Here is a 22,349-nt window from a genome sequence, read left to right on the forward strand (position 1 = left end):
TTAACCCACTGAGCCACCCAGGCGCCCCCCCCTTGTGATTGTAATTTTGATATAGGTATAATAATAGGACTTTTTTTTAACCCCCCTCAGTTGGCATTATAAACATTTTCCATATAGTTATAAAACAGTTATGAAGGTGATAACTATGTAAAATATATTCAGGTAAAACAAAAATTGGAGGGAATGGAAATGTCTGCCTCACTCACCCACCCACCTGTTTGCATATCCAGAAGTGGCCCTTAACCCTTCCAGACTCTTTTTTTATCATATACACATGGGATCCTTTTTGTTTGGTTTTGGGGTTTTTTTTTTTGTACAACAGTGTGGTCACAATGTATATATGCTTTCTTTTTTTTAAGGTTTTATTTATTTATTTGTCAGAGAGAGAGACAGAGCGCAAGAAGGCAGAGTGGCAGGCAGAGAGAGAGAGAGAGAGAAACAGGCTCCCCGCTGAGCAAGGAGCCTCATGTGGGACTCGATCCCAGGACTCTGGGATCATGACCTGAGCCAAGGCAGTGGCTTAACCGACTGAGCCACCCAGGTGTCCCTATATATATGCTTTTATTCAAAGGTGATGTGTGTGTGTGTGTGTGTGTGTGTGTGTGTGTGTGTGTGTGTATCAAGAAATATTCTTCATGCAATAATATGTGGACCAGCCCAGTCTTACTCCTATTTATTTATTTGAGAGAGAGGGAGAGAAGAGTGCACACACACAAGCAGGGGTCGAGGAGGGGGATGGGGAGAGGGAGTCTGACATGGGGCTCAATCCCTGGACCCTGCAGTCGCATCCGGAGCCAGAGGCAGATGCTTAACCAACTGAGCCACCCAGGCAACTCCTCAGTCTTAGTCCTTTTAATGACTGCAGACTAATCTCCTTATTGATTACTGTTAGATTGTTCCTAAAATTTCTATATATGAAACTTAAATTTTTTTTTTTTAAAGATTTTATTTATTTATTTGACAGTCAGAGATCACAAGTAGGCAGAGAGGCAGGCAGAGAGAGAGGGAAGCAGGCTCCCGCTGAGCACAGAGCCCGATGCGGGGCTCAATCCCAGGACCCTAAGATCATGACCTGAGCTGAAGGCAGAGGCTTTAACCCACTGAGCCACCCAGGCGCCTCTGAAACTTAATTTTTTTAAAGATTCTTATACTACTGAACTTTTTAAAAGGTTTTTTTTTTGTTTTTTTTTTTTAAGATTTTATTTATTAGAGAAAGAGAAGGAAAGAGCACAAACGGGGAGCGGCAGGCAGAGGGAGAGTGAGAAGTGGGCTCTGAGTAGAGAGCCTGATTTGGTGCTCGAGCCCAGGTTATGACCTAAGCCAAAGGCGGATGCTTAACCGACTGAGCCACCCAGATGTCCCCCATGTTTTTTTTAAAGATTATTTATTTGAGAGAGAGAGCAAGGTGGGGGTGGGCAGAAGGAGAGGGAGCATACTCCCCTCTGAGTGTGGAGCCAGATGGGGGCTCTGTGGGGTTTGATCCCAGACTCTGAGATCTTGACCTGAGCCAAAATCTAGAGTTAGCAGCTTAACTGACTAAGCTACACAGGCGCCCCAAAAGTGTTTTTTCCACATAGTCACCCCAGAAGTGTGTGTGTGTTTTTTTTCTTAAGTGTTTTGTTTTTGGGTTTTTTTCTTAAGTGAATTTAGGGTAAGTCGCTGGGCTTTGCTAGAAAAGTTTTAGTACTCTTACCTATACGTGGAAGGCCAAAAGTTGTAGTACTCTTACCTGTACGTGGAAGGCCAAAGAGGTGTTTGGATGGCTAGGTTTTTATTTTGTTACCTGCTTTTTAGCTAGCACAGGGATCTGCATTTATGAGATTAGTTTGATCACAGTTTCTTGTCATTTGGCAAGTAAGATTTTGGGTTGTTTAGTCTAAGATTGTTAATAGTCACTTGCACTGTTCCAGAATCTTTTTTTTTTTTTTTTTTTTGCATGATATTACTATCTCATTGCTTATTTGACCCATGGGATATAAAAGTTAAAAAAATTTTTTAGGGGGCTGCCTTGGTGGCTCAGTTGTTTAAGTATCCAGCTCTTGATTTTGGCTCAGGTTGTGAGATTGAGCCCCATGTTGGGGTCCGTCTGCTTAAGATTCTCTTTCTCTTCCCACTTTTCTCCTCTTTCTTCACCCCTCCCCCCACCAGAAGAAAAATCAGTCATGGATAAGTATGAGTTGGTGGAAGACACAACAAAAGACCATGGGTCTGCTTTTGGTTTTGTTCAACAAATTGTTATGCATAATTCTCACTATTACTATATTCTTTTTTTTTTTTTTTTTTTAAGATTTTATTTATTTATTTGACAGAGAGAGATCACAGTAGACAGAGGCAGGCAGAGAGAGAGAGAGGGAAGCAGGCTCCCTGCTGAGCAGAGAGCCCCATATGGGACTCGATCCCAGAACCCTGAGATCATGACCTGAGCTGAAGGCAGCGGCTTAACCCACTGAGCCACCCAGGCGCCCCTCACTATTACTATATTCTAATCAGATCTGTCATGTGGAACCCATAACTCTCCCCTCATCTCAGGAACCTTAGTCCTAATTTTCTTTCTCCTAATTTAATCTCTCTCCATCAGTTGGCTTCTTCTCTGACTTTTTTATAAATTTGAGATAGAATTCACATACTATAAAATCATTTTATTTCCATTTTTAAAGACTTATTTATTTGAGAGAGAAAAAGAGAGAAAGCACATGTGTACCACTGGGAGGGGCCGAGGGAGAGAAAAACTGAAGCAAACTGCTTGGCGCAGTCCTCCATGCGGCTCCATCCCACAACCCGGACATCACGACTTGAGCTGAAACCTGAGTCAGATGTTCAGCTAACTGTGCCATGCAGGTGGCTCTAAAATCATCATTTTAATATGTACAATTCAGTTCTTAATATGTCGCAGGGTTAAACAAGCATCACCACTAATTCTAGAATATTTTCGTCACTCCCCAAAAGAAACCTATTCAGCAGTCACTCCCAACTCTGTCCTCTCTCTCTTTAGCTCCTGGCAACCACTAATCTTAATTTTGCTATATATTTGCATGTTTTGGATATTTTGTATCAGTAGAATCATAATACGTGGTCTTTGTGACTTTCCATTGACTTTTTTTTTTCTTTTAAAGATTTTATTTATTTATTTGATAGAGACAGGGCAAGAGAGGGAACAAAGGGAGGGGGAGTGGGAGAGAGAGAAGCAGACTTCTGTTGAACCAGGAGCCCAATGCAGAGCTCCATACCAGGACTCTGGGATAATGACCTGAGCCTAAAGCAGATGCTTAACGACTGAGCTACCCACCCACTGACTTTAAAACATGTTTGAGTCTTCAATTAAAAAATTACTAATAAAATCTCTATCAATACCACCAATTATGCTGCCCCATCTCTCTTCTCCCTTGCACAAGAACGTCTTGAAGAATTGTCTATTTTTACTGTCTTCATTCTTCCCATACCATACTTAATCTTCAGCTCATTCCGGGGTGGTTTCTAATTCCACCTCTACCAAAGCAGCTCTTGGAAAAGGTCTCCAGTGATCTTGTGTCACTAAATGCAATTTTGGTTTTCAGTTGACTTTTGAGAGGCAGGTTACTTTGCCAATACTGTTCTTCATGGGCACCCTCTTCCCTTGGTTTCCTTGACATCACACTTTCTTTCACCCTTTCTGTCTCCTTGTGTAGCTTCCTTTGTAATGATTGTGTGCACAGCCATTAAAGAAAGGAGTCTTTAAGGCTTAGTGCAGAGCTTTCTTCTTTTTTTTTTTAAGATTTTATTTATTTATTTGACAGACAGAGATCACAAGTAGGCAGAGAAGCAGGCAGAGAGAGAGGAGGAAGCAGGCTCCCTGCTGAGCAGAGTGCCCGATGCGGGGCTTGATCCCAGGACCCTGGGATCATGACCCGAGCTGAAGGCAGAGGCCTTAACCCACTGAGCCACCCAGGCACCCCGAGTTTTCTTCTTCTAATCTTGTATTTTCCCTTTAAGCATTCTCATCGCTCTGGGGCCTCACTCCTTTGTTTGCAAATCACTCCTACATTTGTTTCTTCAGACCAGTTTTCTGGGCTCTCTACCTAGAGGTCACTGCTTCCTCAGTATCCCTACTTGGATATCTCAGATTTATGATATTTATCCTAAGAAATGGTTCTCTGTTAGAGTTCCCAATTTTAGTGAATGGCATGGTTTATCATGAACAGGCCAGAACCCTAGGGAACATCTATGAATACATCCTTTCTCACCTCACATACAAGTCCACTAACAAATTTGGTAAATTTTCCTTCCTGAATATCTCTCAATTCTTTTCACTTTCCCCTGGCTTTGCCACCACCACCTTTATCCAGTTTCTTAACTCATGTTAATGCGGTATTCCCTCCCCCCAAGTTTTTTCTTTGTTAATTTTTATTCTGCTCTCAGTAATTAGCTAAGTTACCTTTTCTGACTTGTTCTAAGGTCATTCCACTCATTATTTAGGTTTCATAGCACCTTGTACCTATCTTTTACAGCATTCATCATAGTGACAATTTTAAATGTATTTGAGTGATTCTTGGATGAATACCTAACCTCTGTCAGACTGTCACTGTCATGAAGGGAGAGATCGTGTCTGTATTTGCATACTGCGGCATCTCTAGCACTTTGCCCAATGTCTAGCAATAGTTGATACATGGTAAATGTGGAATGAATAAAGGAATAAATGCCCACTGTCACAACTTCTTCTATTTTTTTTTTAAATTTTTTAAAAAAATATTTTATTTATTTATTTGACAGAGATCACAAGTAAGCAGAGAGGTAGGCAGAGAGAGAGGAGGAAGCAGACTCCCCGCAGAGCAGACAGCCCGATGCGGGGCTCGATCCCAGGACCCTGGGATCATGACCTGAGCCGAAGGCAGAGGCTTTAACCCGCTGATCCACCTAGGTGCCCCTGTCACAACTTCTTGAAAATTCTATTTTATTCTGTATAACTCAATTGAACAAAGTGAAGTAATCTCTGCACCCAGCGTGGGGCTCAAACTCACAACCCTGAGATTAAGTCAGCCATGCACCCTGGGATAGAAACATTTTTATACTTCATCTTTGAAAGTACAGGGGAGTCAAGTACCCCAGCTTTTTTTTTTTTTTTTTAATAGTTCCACTGTTTGCAATACAGGTTACATCCTGTCAGCCTGTGAATTGTTTAAGGCTTGCAGTTGTTTATTGCCCACACAGATTTTAAGAATCAGGGAAATTTCATATAAAATTATGGTTTGTTGGTTTCCTTTAGAAATTTTAAAGATCTGGCAAAATGGCTGGTAAACTCACTTGACATTAATTACCTGGAACTGGGTGGTGATCATACTCTTTGAAATGGCAATTTGTGTCATCTGGCATAATGCTACTAAAAGTGTGGCTTGTCCACAAACTGTTTGTTACTGTCTACAGAGATAAGGATCTTGTGCTACATGTTTAAGTTCAACAGACATTTCTTTGGTCAAATGACTTTCTTTAGTGTTCTAATTTACAGACCAGCACAAGCTCTCTATCTTGTTAGGGACTGGCATTTTTAATAGTACCATGTACATATTTGAGTTTGTATTCTCTGATTTTCATAATTTTATTCAAAATGCCAGTGCAAAATCACATTCAGAAGTTGTGGGAAAGTAATTATGTCATGTCAGGTGTCCTGCTGTTGCTGTTATACTGTTTAAGGTAATACTGTTCAAGCTTATTTTATAAGGTATCTAGGCTATTAAGTTTCTTTGATAGAAAAATTATGACTTTCAGATTTTCAGACTTTCAGATTTTAAGGCTTTGAACATAGACACTATTGGGACATAATTCATTTGTGTGTTTAGCCATGAAGCTTAATAGAGTAGGCTACTTTTACAAAATAAAGGATGTGAATTCATTCAAATGCCCTAGTGTGGTACTGAGCGTGAACTTTACATATGTAAAAATTTGATTTTTATTTTTCTGTCATTGAAGGAAATGAAGTCCCATCTTTTTCACAGCTTTCACAGGAGTCAAATGCAGTATTCTTTTTTTAAAAAGATTTTATTTATTTATTAAGATTTTTATTTATTTATTTGACACAGAGAAAGATCACAAGTAGGCAGAGAGAGAGGGGGACGCAGGCTCCCCGCTGAGCAGAGAGCCCGATGTGGGGCTTGATCCTAGGACCCTGAGATCATGACCTGAGCCAAAGGCAGAGACCCAACCCACTGAGCCACCAGGTGCCCCAAGATTTTATTTGACAGAGACACAGTGAGAGAGGCAACAGAAGCAGGGGGAGTGGGAGAGGGAGAAGCAGGCTTCCTGTGGAGCAGGGAGCCCAGTACAGGGCTTGGACCCAGGACTCTGGGATCATGACCTGAGCCGAAGGCAGAGGCTTTAACCCGCTGAGCCATCCAGGCACCCCTAGAATGAAAAGTTTTTATAGATTTAATCCCCCCTTTTTTAAGCTACATTTATCTTGTTGACCCTGAGATTGTACTGCTTTTAATTGAGAAAGAAATCCAAAGGTAATAGAAGTCCTTTTTTTTTTTTTTTTAAATTGATTGGGGCAGTTGCTGTGCGATTGAGTGAAGCAGAAATGTGTTCGTGGTTGCTTGCTCATGGACTAATTCTCTATTAGCCCCACAAATGACAAAATTAATATATATCTACTTAGATGTCTAGGAATAGACTAAATTTTCCTTTAAATAGTCTTAATATATTTTAAAGAGAATTTTTATTGCTAGCATATATTGATACAATAAACTTCTACTTGTACTGTTTCGTAGAAACTGGTCTTTAAAAGCTCATCAGTCCCCACCTAAATGTAAGGGGGTTATCGCTTTTGAAATTACTGTCCTCCCTGGGGTGCCTGGCTGGCTTGGTCACTAGAGCATGTGATTGTTGATCTTGGGGTCATGAGTTAAGCCCCATGTTGGGGTAAAGTTTACTTTAAAAAGCAGGGGAGAATTCCTCTCTTCCAAATTTTGCTCTGGCATTTTGTATTTCTGCCTGTTCCTGCATATTTGCTTTTTCGTCTCATTGAATGCTTTTTATCCCCACTCAAAAATTGGTTATTTGGTGAAAGGTAATGCCTGCTGGGTGGGGGGGGGGCAGAGGGAGAAGCAGGCTCCCACTGAGCAAAGAGCCCAGTGTGGAGCATGATCCGGGGACCCTGGGATCATGACCTGAGCCAAAAGCAGACACTTAACTGACTGAGCCACCCAAGCGCCCTTCCCTGAAGCATTCTTTTTTTTTTTTTTAAGATTTTATTTATTTATTTGATGGAAAGAGATCACAAGTAGGCAGAGAGGCAGGCAGAGAGAGAGAGGGAAGTAGGTTACCTGCTGAGCAAAGAGCCCGATGTGGGGCTTGATCCCAGGACCCTGAGATCATGACCTGAGCCAATGGCGGAGGCTTAACCCACTGAGCCACCCAGGCATTCCCCCTGAAGCATTCTTAAAGGTCGTAAGAAAAGATATATTCAGGTATACAGTGCAATTTTTTTTTTTAAGATTTTATTTATTTATTTGACAGAAATCACAAGTAGGCAGAGAGGCAGGCAGAGAGAGAGGAAGGGAAGCAGACTCCCCACTGAGCAGAGAGCCCGATGCGGGGCTCGATCCCAGGACCCTGAGATCATGACCTGAGCCGAAGGCAGCAGCTTAACCCACTGAGCCACCCAGGCGCCCCTACAGTGCAATTTTTGTATAGATAACAAATTTTGTGTATATTCCTGAAATCTAATCCTGTTCATCATAACTCTTCGCAAATTGCTTTATTGTTAAAACTGTTTTTCTGAACAGTTTTTTAGAGTAGATCATGTCTCTCGGGTGTGAGATTGAGCCCTGCGTTGGCTCTGCACTGGGAGTGTAGCCTGCTTAAGATCCTCTTTCTCCTTCTGCAGCCCCCCTTCAAAAAAATAAAGAATAAATCATGTCATCTACAAACATTCCTTAATTTTTCTTAATTCCTTAATATGTGTTAATAGTGTTATTAAATGCTTACTATCATAAAGCAGAAGGATAATGTTAGGTATCAGACTAGGGGATAATGGAAATGTTTAATGATGTTTGGTTATTCATAACTATTCTATTCAGTAACTGTATTGATTGTTCCATGTCACTATAATTTGCTCTACAAATATTTAAGTGAGTACCATCTTACTAATTCATAGTATGCATTATAAACTCTTAAAATTTTACCAGGAAGGACCCTTGGATTTTTTTTTTTTTTTTTTAAGATTTTATTTATTTATTTGACAGAGAGATCACAAGCAGGCAGAGAGGCAGGCAGAGAGAGAGGAGGAAGCAGGCTCCCTGCTGAGCAGAGAGCCCGATGCTGGGCTCAATCCCAGGACTCCGAGATCATGACCTGAGCCGAAGGCAGCGGCTTAACCCACTGAGCAACCCAGGCGCCCTGCTTTCCACTTTTAAATGTGATTTTTAACAAGTGCTGAAGTCATATGATGTTAATGATAATAGTAAAAATAGCCAGCGTTTGTATAATAGTTACTATGTACTAGGTATTATATATATATAATACATATATAAATATAACTTTTCTCAGATTATCTCATAGCAATACTATGATAGAGGTATTATTATTCCCATTTTACAGTTGAGGAAACAGTCTCAAGGAGGTTAAAAAACTTGTCCAAAGTCCTATAATTAAGTAAGGAGATGATTGGGCAGGAATTGAAACAGAGGCACTCCTGTCCTCCATGTTCTTGTGTGAAAATGCAGTGTTGTCAGTGGAAATTTATACTGCCTTTCATACACTATGTCTGTGTAAACACCCATGTGTTTTTCATTGCCCTGAACGTTCTATATAGCCATTTATATATGGTCTCCTAGAAAATTCAAACAGGTGTTGGTATTGTCTGGCTGCAATAGTTTGTGTAGCATAGTGAATCTTACTAATCAGTGTTCTTTTTCTCCACTCCTCAGTCTTAATTTTAAAGACCCTGAAGCAGTCAGAGCTCTGACCTGTACTCTCCTAAAGGAAGATTTTGGACTTTCTATTGATATTCCGTTGGAAAGACTGATTCCTACAGTTCCCTTGAGACTCAACTACATTCATTGGGTAGAAGATCTGATTGGTCATCAGGACTCTGACAAAAGTACTCTCCGAAGAGGAATTGACATAGGTATATATGGTTTTAAATTCTATATAGTTTTAATTTCTTTTTTTTTTTTTTAAGATTTTATTTATTTATTTATTTATATGACAGAGAGAGAGATATCACAAGTAGGCAGAGAGCAAGCAGAGGAAGAGGTGGAAGCAGGCTCCCCACTGAGCAGAGAGCCTGATGTGGGGCTTGATCGCAGGACCCTGAGATCATGACCAGAGCTGAAAGCAGAGGCTTAATCTACAGAGCCACCCAGCGCCCCAATTCTTTTTTTTTTTTTTTTTTTTTTTTTTAAGATTTTATTTATTTGTCAGAGAGCGAGCGAGCGCGAGCAGGGCGGAGGGGCAGAGCGAGACACAGACTCCCTACTGAGCAGGGAGCCTGAAACGAGACATAATCCCAGGACCCTGGGATCATGATCTGCCTCAAAGGCAGATGCTTAACCAGCTGAGCCACCCAGACATCCTTTAAATTCTTTTTTAGCTAAACATAAGTTTCACTAATTTTGCAAAGTCAGTTTATTTGTGTGAAAGAAGCTGACTACAGATACTACTGTTCTTATTTGCTACACTTGGGCTTTTTTGCCATTTATTTCTCTTAAGAAGAGATTTTTAGCACCAAATAGGGAGCAAGGGTGTAATGGTGCAGAACACAAATGAGACTCTTGTTTTCTTAGCTTTTCAGATTACCATATTGATGTCTGTATCTTTTGGACATTATTTTTACTCTGAATTATTTGGTGTTAGTATAGTAGTCCGCATATTGAGATATTGTAATGATGGCCATTTGATAAAAGATGATATGGGCTGAATACTTCCAGGAATCTCTTGGATGATTATTAATCATTTAATTGGCATTTAATCTAAAATTAAAGATAGGAAAAAAGTCATTAATTTTAAGATATTCTCTTAATTGCAAACTTTTACCAAAAAAAGGCTGTCTGGCTTATTCATTTGAGAGATTAAATGGAAATACAGAAGGAAATGAAGCTAGGGTATGTTTTGTAATTATAAATAGGGAGTGTGTTAATTTGATAGGGTTAAGAAAATTTTTTAATCCTTTGGCCTTTACTAATCCTTTATGGGAAAAAAGCTATGTGGCTCTATTTCAAATCATAATAGAGTTAATTTACAGGAAAGATACTTTCTAGAGAGTAGTAAATGTTTAATTTTTGACATTTGCATACATTTTTAGTAAGCATTTTTCAGTCCCCCTCATAAATGGCCTTTTCAGGTCATTTATTGGCTCCTCTGTGGACTTTTTCTGGTTCTCTCTTCTCTGTTCTAGTCACTCTTCTCCCCTTTGAGCTTACTTTCCTGTACATGGCCATTAGATGTTGGGAAGGTTGGCCTTTAGCCCTTTTTGTTTTCTTTTTCTTTCTTTCTTTTTATTTTTTTTAAGATTTTATTTACTTACTTGACAAACAGAGATCACAAGTAGGCAGAGAGGCAGCCAGAGACAGAGAGAGAGGGGAGCAGGCTCCCCGCAGAGCAGAGACCCTGATGTGTGGGGCTACATCCCAGGACCCTGGGATCGTGACCTGAGCTGAAGGCAAAGCTTTAACCCACTGAGCCACCCAAGTGCCCTCTTTTTTTTTCCCCCCTAAGATTTTATTTATTTATTTGAGAGACAGAGCCAGAGAACATTAAGTGCCCTCAGGTGCCTGTCTTTAGTCCTTTTCTTAACATCCTAACTCTAGGCAATTTCATCCACATTTATGACTATTTTCCACCTCCATGCAAATAACCCACAAATTTATGTATTCTGCCTACTAATCCCCAGTGTCAGAAATACCCCTATCTCAAGAACGTTTCAGACTTTGCCATGTTCAAGACCAGACTCATAATTCTTTTCTTTTTGATCTTGGTCCTCTTTCTTCGTTCCTTATTTCAGTGAGTCCACCACAGTCCACCTGTCATCCTTGATACTCCTTGATACACCTCCCCAGTCTCACTGGGAATGTCTGTCATCATTTCCTTTTGGTTGGTCTCTTAAATATTTCTTGGGGCACCTGGGTGGCTCAGTTGGTTAAGCATCTGCCTTTGGCTCAGGTCATGATCTATGGGTCCTGGGATTGAGTTCTGTGTTGGGCTCCTTGCTCAGCAGGGAGCCTGCTTCTACCTCTGCCTGCTGCTCCCCCTGCTTGTGCCTTCTGTGTGTGTGTGTGTGTGTCTGTCTGTCTGTCTGACAAATCTATAAATCTTCAAAAAATATATTTTTAAAATCATACACTTCTCTCCATCTCTAGTGTCACCATCTCAGTCCAAGTCACTGTCATCTCTCATGGTCTGCAGAATTAGTTTTTGGTTTTTTTTTTAAGATTTTATTTATTTGTCAGAAGAGCGACGGCACAGGCAGGGGAATACAGCAGGCAGAGCTAGAAGCAGGCTCCCTGCTGAATAAGGAGCCTGACACGGGGCTCGATCACAGGACCCTGGGATCATGATCTGAGCTGAAGGCAGTTTGCTTAGCCAACTGAGCCACCCAGGCACCCCCCGCCCCAGCAGAGTTTCTGGCATATAGTAGGTGTTCAGTAAATAATTTGTTGAATATTCATGGATAAATACATCATTCTTTCAACATTCAAAATTCTGAACACCCTGTATGAGCTAAGTACTATATAAAAAGGAGGGGTTTAGCAGAGGCTCTGCACTTTTATGTTCAGAGCAAAAGATTGGCTGATGGGTTATAGAAAGCTTAAAAAGTGTAAGAGCATACTTGTTACTAATTTATTTTAATTATGCCCCAAACTATCTAAAATAACACTTGGGGATATAGGAGATTAATGGATTTTAGCTCTTCACAAGGGGCACCCTTGCTGAAATCACATTCATTCTAATTAGGGTTTTATATAAATTCTTCCCCCAGACTCCATCATTTTGCTCTAATTCTATGATTATATACTTTCCATTTTTATTTATCATTACAGGGATTATTATCCATTTTAAATGTCATTCAGCTTTCTGAGGGGACTAGGATGTTAGAATTCAAGTCTTCTTGGTCTTAAGAATTGAGAAATTTGATTTTTTGTGGCGGAGGGGGTAGAGGACAGGTCATTTACCTGTATTTATTACCCTGGAGGTACCTGATCTGTGGGCAGTGGAAGGAAAGTATTTTTTCTTTTTTGCTCTTTGCTTTTAAATGAATTGAAGTATGAAAAGAAAGGCAGTTGTGTGAGAATCAAGGGCCCGGTATCCGGTCCAGATATTTTTTCCTACAGAGCTTCTTCCTTACTCTGAATGACTTTGGCTTACCAGAATGGCAAGCAGGGACTAAATAATTGTGGCCTCTGGGGGCACCTGGGTGGCTCGGTGGATTAAGCCACTGCCTTCTGCTCAGGTCATGATCTCAGTGTCCTGGGATCGAGCCCCCCATCGGGCTCTCTGCTCAGTCGGGAACCTGCTTCCCCCTCTCTCTGTCTGACTCTCTGCCTACTTGTGATCTCTCTCTCTGTCAAATAAATAAATAAAATATTAAAAAAAAATAATAATTGTGGCCTCTGAGAGGAGCTTGAGTTCCCTTTACCACCTGTTCCTTCACTGCCTCATATATCCCCAAGGAGGTGTTTGCCCAGTAGCCTCAGAGCCAGGATGCTATAAGTAAACATGATGGGAAGTATAACAATCACGGTGACTGTCAGAGGGCTGTCACTGCCCTGTCTCTTATCAGCCTGTTCAGAATTCTTAATGAAGAAGCAGTATGATAACCCTGGGTTTCCTTTGGGTGAGGAGTATGTATCTCTAGCCCTCATCTCTTCTTGCCAAATCCTTAGAAGACTAGAGTGGCACCAAGATGTAGTATGGGAAGGCAGGCCTGGAGTGGCTGGTAGGTGCTGACTACCACAGGCCTTTAGGAGAATCACTGGCTTTTCTTCTCTCGAATATGTGCTTTGGATCTTAATTGGCCAAGATTAGTCAGTGGTCCTAAAAGTAGTTATTTGTGGTTAGTATATAGTCCAGTCCATGGTTGGGGGATCTACATACAAATAAGACCAAACCCTAGTTGTCAAAGAGTGATTTTTGCCTGGAACATTTATTTGCCTTTGAATGTCTCCCTTGAAACTATGGTGGGGCAAGCCAATGATTGATGTTTTGGATCTGGAGCAGATGTCTTTCCATGTCATCACATCTAAGAAATGATCCTCTCTTTAGTTGTTTTTGTTGTTGTTGTTGTTGTTTTTAGTTTAGTTTAGTTTAGTTTTGAACTTCTGATTTCCTTCAAGTAACAGCTTATAGATATGTGGGGATATGTGGGCGAATTGGTCATTTAAATAATCCTAACAATTTTATACCCTCTATTTTTTTCTGCTTTTGGGGAATGGGATATACATTGACCTATTTTAAGCTTTGATTTCAATTTAAGAAGATTGAGTTTTGTGTGAGATTTTAAAATGAAAAAATTTTTTGTTTTTAAGATTTTATTTATTTATTTGACAGACAGAGATCACAAGTAGGCAGAGAGGCAGGCAGGGAGAGAGGGAAGCAGGCTCCCCGCTGAGCAGAGCCTGATGTGGGGCTCGATCCCAGGACCCTGAGACCACAACCCGAGCAGAAGGCAGAGGCTTAACCCACTGAGCCACCCAGGTGCCCCTAAAATGAAAAATTTTCTGAAGTAAATTAACTTGTTTTGATAATTTTTGGTTAATTAGTCCTGTAGTCCTTAATCACCAGCTAGTTATGCACACTTCATTTTACATACAACATACAAAAGAAGAAGATAGCAAAGTTTTTGTCCTCTAAGAAATTTGAATCCAGTTAGGAGGTAAGACTGCCATACCTGAAATGATTAGAGAACCCAGCAGCTGTAGTATGTATGTAATCAGGTACCAGCTGAGGTTTAAAGAATTCTAAGAAGGAAGAATGGTGTTTTGGCTTGTTCTTCTCATGTCTCCCTCTGGTGTGGGTAACATGTTTTATATTTTTGTTTTACTAGGTACTGGGGCATCCTGCATCTATCCTTTACTTGGAACAACCTTAAACGGCTGGTATTTCCTTGCAACAGAAGTAGATGACATGTGCTTCAACTATGCAAAGAAAAATGTGGAACAGAATAATTTATCTGATCTTATAAAAGGTTAGCTCTACAGAATAAATATCCCTTTCAAGCAGTGTTTATTAACCTGTCGTTATAATTGAATACATTTCCTTTTTTGCTTTAATATACAGACTTTGGTAATTTAAAAAAATATGGCACAGTGTGGAAGGAAAAATAAAATAATATAAAACAGAGGAGGAGGCAAACCGTAAGAGACTCCTCTAACAATATAAAACAAACTGAGGGTTGCTGGAGGGGAGTTTGGTGGGGGATGGGCTAAATGGGTGATGGGGATTAAGGAGGGCACTGGATATTATGAGCACTGGGTGTTACATGTAAGTGTGATGAATCATTAAATTCTACTCCTGAAACTAATACTACACTTACATGTTAGTTCTAACTTGAATTTAAGTAAAATCTTGGAAGAAAGAAAATAAATGAAACAAGTAGAACAGAAAAAAAAAATAAGCTACACTATGGGGTTTGTAGCTTAACTCAGAAGGAAATATGGTTGGTAAATACAGACACTCTTCATAATTTGTGAATTCTGTATTTGTGAATTTGCCTGGTTGGGGTTATGTCTAACCCCAAAGTCAATACTTGAGGTACTTTTATGGTCATTTGTAGGCATGTACAGAGTGGCAAAAAATTTGAGTCCTCCAACACACATGTTCCCAGCTGTTAAATTGAACAAGGTGATGCTCCTCTGCCCTTTTGTTTTAGCTCTTTGTTGTAAACAAGTGTCCTTGTCATAGTCTATTTAATGTCACTTTTTTTTTTTTTAAGGTTTTATTTATTTATTCGACAGACAGAGATCACAAGTAGGCAGAGAGGCAGGCAGAGAGAGAGGAAGGGAAGGAGTCTCCCCGCTGAGTAGAGAGCCCGATGCGGGGCTCGATCCCAGAACCCTGGGATCATGACCTGAGCCGAAGGCAGAGGCTTTAACGCCACCCAGGCGCCCCAAATGTCACTTTATTTTTGCATTTTTATGCTTTTTCTTGATGATTTTGCTGTTTAAAATGGTCCCTACGTGCTATCTAGTAGGTGTTCCTTCAAAATATGAAGAATGTGACGAACCTTACAGGGAAAATACATGTGTTAGATAAGTTTCATTCAGACATGATCTAGTGTTGTGGGCCATCATTTCAGTATTAATGAATCAGCGGTGTATATTAAATGAGGTGTCATAAATAAATAAATAGAAATACACCTAAAGTAAAATTATATATTGATCAGTTGTGGAGAATGTTTGACCAGAGGCTGACAGTTACCTAACCTTACCATTTCTCTTAGGAGCCATTGGTTCCAATTCAGTGTTCATGGTGACTTTATAGAATATAACTACCACAAATAATGGAAATCAACTGTATATGAAGTAACCTAGTGACCAAGATTTTATTTTTTATAATTTTAGAGAGAGAGCATGAGTGGAGGGAGGGGCAGAGGGAGAGGGAGAGGGAGAGAAGCTGACCTCCCCGCTGAGTGGGGAACTGGTGTGGGGCTCATTCTCCCTACCCTGGAATCATGACCTGAGCTGAAACCAAGAGTCGGATGCTTAACCAACTGAGCCACCCAGGTGCTCTGTCACCAAGATTTTAAAAGGGAAACACTGCTGTTGATTAAAGTATACCATCTTTTTTATTTCAGTACATGAAACTATGCCACAATCAAGTCCCCTTAGTGACTAGTTACTTTTAATTTTGTGCTTACTGTGTATTTGAAGAGCTGTTCATTTTTTCTTTTTTTTAATTAAAGAGAATTGATGTCTCTTTATGGAAGAACTAGGCTTCTCTTACTAGTGTTAAGCATATCATTATAAGGGGAGATGATAACATTGGTAATGTGTTTTTCAGTTGTCCATTTCTGTGTTAAAAATTACTCCAAAATCTAGCAACTTTAAACAAGTAATTCTCTCATAGATTGTGTGGGCTGATAGATAGCCTACTTGGGTGGTTCTGGTTCAGTTTGAGGAGTCTGCAGTCTTCTGAGGGATTGACTGGAGATAGAGATTTGCTTCCAGAATGGTTCATATAACTTGGCCATTGGTCAGAAGCTTGAGTCATTCACATGGATCTCTCCTCTAGGCTACTTGAGCAACCTTACAGTGTGTCAGCTGGCTTCTCTTAGTGCAAGTAATTAATGAAATAGGGTAAAGAAGAATCCACTCTTCTTTTATGACCTAGGTCAGAAGTGACATCCTTTCACTTCATATTCTGTCTGTTCAGTAAAAGTGAGTCACTGAGTACAGCCTGTATTCAAGGAGAGGGAAATTAAACTCCACCTGTTGAATAATTAGTGTCACAGAATCTGTGGTCATACTTGAAAACTACCACAGCATTAATAGTAGTTAACAGTTCCTGTTTTTTCTCCTAGTGGTAAAAGTACCACAGAAGACACTCTTGATGGATGCTCTTAAAGAAGAATCTGAGATAATCTATGATTTTTGCATGTGCAACCCTCCCTTTTTTGCCAATCAGTTGGAAGCCAAGGTAAAGTACCTTCTGCTTTAAGACAAATGACTGTTTCTAGGGGCGCCTGGGGCCCAGTCCGTTAAACCTCTGTCTTCGGTTCAGGTCATGATCCCAGGGTCCTGGGATTGAGCCGCCCATCAGGCTCCCTGCTCAGCGAGGGACCTGCTTCTTCTTCTTCCTCTGCTGCTCCCCCTGCATATTCTCTTTCTCAAATAAATAAAATTTTTTTTAAAAAAAGAGAGATAATTGACTATTTAAGTTGTTGATGTTTGCAAAGATAAGAGCAAAGAATAACCTTTATTTTGGAAGCTACATCAGGATGCTTTTGGTATCAAGCACCTGAGGACTCAGTTCAGATTGACTTAATAAAGGAAGTTTATTGGCTTAAATATCTGAGAAATCCAGCAGCAGTGTAGTTTATGTATATATGAAGATACATACATAAAAGTACCTGTGCCATAAGTGTAAATTGGATTTAACAAAGTGAGCCCTCCTGTGGAACCAGAATCCAGATGAAGAAATACATTCCTTTTTGTTTCAGTTTTATTGAGATATAAGTCACATGCTGTACAATTCACCCACTTAAAGGGTAGAATTTAATTATTCTTAGTATATACACAGAGTTTTGCACCTATCATCACAATCCATTTTAGAACATTTTCATCGCTCCCCTTCCCGGCCCGCATCCCCATTAGCAGTTACTCTGTTTCCCACAGCTCCTAAAGTCCTAGGTAAGTACCAGTCTACTTTCTGTCTTTATGGATTTGCCTGTTTGGACATTTCATGTAAGTGGAATCATACAATATGTGGTCTTTTTTTACTAAGGTTCATCCATGTTGTAGCATGTATCAGTACTTAGTTTCTTTTTATTGCCAGATAATATGCCATTGTATGGAAATACCACATTTTCTTATCCATTCATTCATTGATGGATATTTGGGTTACTTTACTTTTTGGCTATTATGAATAATTTTAATGAGAGCATTTATATACAGATGTTTGTGTAGACATGTCTCCCTGGTATATACCTAGGAGTGGAATTACTGGGTCAAATGGTCACTCTGTTTAGTTGTTTGAGGAACTGCCAGAGTGTTTTCCAAAGTGGGTGCACCATTTTTCATTCCACTGGCAGCAGTGTGTGAGGGTTCCAGTTTCCAGTTTCTCCACATGCTTGTCAACACTTGTTATTATATGTCGTCTCGATTATAGCCATCCTAGTGGGTCTGAAGTGGTATCTTATCTTGGTTTTGATGTTTTTCTGATGGTTAATTATATTGGACATCTTTTTATGTGCTTATTGGAAAATTTTATATATTCTTTCAAGAAATCCTTTACCCATTTAAAAATTGGATTATTTTTCTCTTCATTATTGTTGTAAGAATTATGTATTCTAGACACAAGTCCCTTATTAGATTTATTATTTACAAATATTTTCTCCTGTCGGTTGTCTTTTTACCTTTTTATTTATTTATTTTTTTTAAATGATTTGCGAGAGAGTGTGAGAGCGAGAGCACAAGCATGGGGGGTTGTGGGGGGGGTCGGTTAGAAGGAGAGGGAGAAGAGGGAGAAGAAGGCTCCCTGCTGAATAGGAAGCCTGACTCGGCTCAATCCCAGGACCCTGGGATCGTGACCTGGTCTGAAGGCAGGTGCTTAACCCATTGACTCACCCAGACACCTCATCTTTTCACTTTCTTGCTGTCCTTCGCAGCCTAAAAAATTTCAAGGAGTACAATTTCTCTAAGAAACCATTGCCTAGGGCGCCTGGGTGGCTCAGTGGGTTAAGCCTCTGCCTTCGGCTCAGGTCATGATCTCAGGGTCCTGGGATCGAGGCCCGCGTCGGGCTCTCTGCTCAGCGGGGAACCTGCTTTCTCCTCTCTTTCTCTATGCCTGCCTCTCTGCATACATGTGATCTCTCTCTCTCTGTTTCAAATAAATAAAAATAAAATCTTAAAAAAAAAAAAAAGAAAAGAAACCATTGCCTAGGGGCTCCTGGGTGGCTCAGTGGGTTAAAGCCTCTGCCTTCAGCTTAGGTCATGATCCCAGCTCTCTGGGATCCAGCTCCGGATCCTGCTCTCTGCTCAATAGGGAGCCTGCTTCTGCCTCTCTGCGTACTTGTGGTCTCTCTCTCTGTCAAATAAATAAAATCTTAAAAAAAAAAATAAAAAAGAAGAAACCATTGCCTAATTCAAGGTCATAAAGATTTACTCCTGTGTTTTTGAAAATTTTATGATTTTAGCTTTTTTATCTAGATCTTTGCTCTATTTTAGTTAATTTTTTATTTTTTTTTTTATTTTTTTTTTTTTATTTTTTTTTTAAAGATTTTATTTATTTATTTGTCAGAGACAGAGGGAGAGAGAGTGAGCAAGCACAGGCAGACAGAGAGGCAGGCAGAGGCAGAGGGAGAAGCAGGCTCCCCGCCGAGCAAGGAGCCCGATGTGGGACTCGATCCCAGGACGCTGGGATCATGACCTGAGCCGAAGGCAGCCGCTTAACCAACTGAGCCACCCAGGCGTCCCTTTAGTTAATTTTTTAATATGATTTGAGGTAGGAGGGGATTAAGTATTTAATTTTAAAAAGTGAAACCTTAAAGAGTACTAGAAGAAAACATAAGTAAATATTTATATAATCTTCGGGTACAGTATTTTCTGTGCATAATACCAAGACAAAACATTAAAAAATGACATATTAGGTTACATAAAAAAGGTAAAGTTTTTATATATTAAATCACAAAGATGGAAGGTGAAAAGGATCTTGGGGAAGAATATTAGTAGGAATGCAGTTGCTTAAAATGTAATATTGCAATGGCTATATGATTTTTAAATCCTAGATTTAGCATAATATTTGGAAACTAAATTACATCTAAGTATTCTTACTTAGAACTAGATTACAGTCAAAGCCTTGGTCTTATGGTGTACAAATTTTTCAACAAATGTCGTTTTTGTGCAGGGAGTAAACTCTCGAAATCCCCGGAGACCTCCACCCAGTTCCGTAAATACAGGAGGTATCACAGAAATCATGGCAGAAGGAGGTGAATTAGAGTTTGTTAAAAGGATCATCCATGACAGTTTACAACTTAAAAAAAGATTAAGGTAAGTTAGTTATTACAACACGGGACTGTTTTCTCCCTGTGTAATTCTAAAAGAAACCATGTCACTTAGAGGAAATGTAATCATAGTAGTCTGAAGAATAAACAGATAAAAATGGAAAAGGTTGCAGATTCCACAGGCTGTAAAGACCCTGTTTCTGAGGATGCTCTTACGCTTTTAATTGATTTGTGTTTCTTGTACTCCTGGACAGAAAGGAGGAAAATACTGTATGATTGTATTGCTCCCATTGGCATGGTACCATGGTGGAACAAAACTGATTCAAATATGGTTTTTGATTAGAAAACAGATGGCTTCAGATCTGTCCCATCGACCAGAATAAATTTGTTGCCTAGTCCTTGATGCAATTTATGTTCTTGGAATTAGTTTACCAAACAATGACAGATGTGAGGACATTGAGCTGTCAAGAACTTAATGAAGGGAAACTGAGATCACTAACCAGTTCCAGAGGAGAGTTAAGGCTATTCCTTTTTAAAAGCTAATTATTTCGGACAACACACCTGTCATTAAGCAGCATTAGGTACTTGAAAAGTGCTATTTGTCATGCTTGACTTCTCACCCTGCCAAGTGTTGTTGAAATGATGGATAATGTGATAGTTGAAAGGTAAAAGGTGTTTTGTTTTGTTTTTTTTAAAATATTTTATTTATTTATTTGACAGACAGAAACTACAAGTAGGCAGAGAGGCAGGCAGAGGGAGAGGCGGAAGCAGGCTCCCTGCTGAGCAGAGAGCCTGATGTGGGACTCGATCCCAGGACCCTGAGATCATGACCTGAGCCGAAGGCAGAGGCTTTAACCCACTGAACCACCCAGGCACCCCGGTAAAAGGGTTTTTAACCCTAGGATTGTTTTGGGACATAGAGAAGATTTTTTAAAACTGTAATAAAAGAACGTGAAATTTATAGTTTTCACATAAAATTATACATTTTATTTTATTTTTTTATAAGATTTTATTATTTGACAGAGAGAGATCACAAGTAGACGGCGAGGCAGGCAGAGAGAAAGAGAGAGAGGGAAGCAGGCTCCCCGCTGAGCAAAGAGCGCGGTGCGGGACTCGATCCCAGGACCCTGAGATCATGACCCAAGCCGAAGGCAGCGGCCCAACCCATTGAGCCACCCAGTCGCCCCCAAATTATACATTTTAAAGTATACAGTTTAGTAGTATTAAGTACATTTGTATTGTTAGGCACCTAATTTCCAGAACTCTTCCTTATAAAACTTAAACTCTACACATTAAACAGTAATCCCTCATTCCTCCCTTTCACCCCAATGTCTGGCAAAAACCATTCTGTGTGTCTCTGAATTTGATTATTCTAGGGACTTTTATAGTGTTTGACCTTTGTGACTGGGTTCTTTCAGTTAGCATAGTGTCCTTGGTGTTCATCCATGTTATAGCATGCATCACAATTTCCTTCCTTTCTAAGGTTGAATAATAATATTCCATTGTATCTGTATACCACATTGTGTTTATTCATCTATCTATTGATGGATATTTGGGTTGCCTTCCCCTTTTGTCTGTTGTGAATAATGTTGCTGTGAACACAGGTGTGCAAATATATCAGATAAGACGCTAAATTTCTGTTCTTTCATGTATAAACCCAGTGAAATTGCCAGATAAAGAAGACTTCTTCTTTTCTTTTGAATTTTTATGTGTTTAAAGCTGCTTATTTTACTTAAAGGCCAATTCCAAGGCCATGAATATCCTAATTTGTTAAATGTCAGTTTGTACATTTGTGGAAAGCAGCTGGATTATTGGGTGGTCTGCCTTTCAGAAGATTTACACATTGTTGAAACCAAAGGTTAATAAATTTCTGCTTTATATTGATTTCTTTAAAGACTTTTGAGGGTATGAAGAAGAAAGTGACTTAAGTTACACTGAGCATCAAGAAGAGTTTGAATAATTAAAAAAGCTTAAAGGAGATAACAAAGCACTGAAACTGAAAAGAGGTAACCAGGACCATGTGGCTACTTCAGAATCTGCTATTGGCTTTTGAGGGTATTGGACCCGACCAGTAAAATAGGGAATGTTGCTTTCAGGAGGCTTTTAACCAGTAAATTTCTTTTCTTTTCTTTTCTTTTTTTTTTTTAAGATTTTATTTATTTATTTGTCAGAGAGAGAGAGAGAGCGAGCACAGGTAGACAGAGTGGTAGGCTGAGGCAGAGGGAGAAGCAGGCTCCCTGCCGAGCAGAGAGCCCAATGTGGGACTCGATCCCAGGATGCTGGGACCATGACTTGAGCTAAAGGCAGCCGCTTAACCAACTGAGCCACCCAGGTGACCCTTCTTTTCTTTTTTTTTAAGATTTTATTTGTGTGTTTGATAGAGATTTCAAGTAGGCAGGAGAGGTAGGTGGGGTCAAAGGTCGGAAGTAGTTTCCCTACTGGCCAGAGAGCCCGATATGGGGCTCGATCCCAGGACCCTGGGATCATGACCTGAGCTGAAGGGAGAGGCTTTAACACACTGAGCCACCCAGGCACCTCTAACCAGTAAATTTCTGTTATTTCTGAAGTCCCATTCAAACTACAAACGGATGTTTTGTTTTTATTTTTTTAGGGAGGGGTTGTGGGGCAGGAGAGGGAGAGAGAGAATCTTAAGCAGGCTCCACACCCCGCATGGAGCCCTGATGCAGGGCTTAGTGTCACAACCCTGAGATCATGACCTGAG

General features: G+C 40.0%; 1 protein-coding gene across 1 annotated transcript in view; it reads left to right on the forward strand.

Moving 5' to 3' along the window:
• Positions 1-22,349, forward strand: part of METTL16 (methyltransferase like 16) — a 73,308-nt gene that overhangs the window by 15,515 nt on the left and 35,444 nt on the right. Inside the window, exons 3-6 of the mRNA XM_032846778.1 lie at positions 8,898-9,097; positions 14,012-14,152; positions 16,487-16,602; positions 19,531-19,673. Coding sequence (XP_032702669.1) covers positions 8,898-9,097; positions 14,012-14,152; positions 16,487-16,602; positions 19,531-19,673 — 600 coding nt within the window. The remainder of the gene's footprint in view (positions 1-8,897; positions 9,098-14,011; positions 14,153-16,486; positions 16,603-19,530; positions 19,674-22,349) is intronic.

The sequence above is a fragment of the Lontra canadensis genome, unplaced genomic scaffold (assembly GCF_010015895.1).
Source record: "Lontra canadensis isolate GAN:19392208 unplaced genomic scaffold, GSC_riverotter_1.0 scaffold180, whole genome shotgun sequence".
NCBI classification, from domain to species: domain Eukaryota; kingdom Metazoa; phylum Chordata; class Mammalia; order Carnivora; family Mustelidae; genus Lontra; species Lontra canadensis.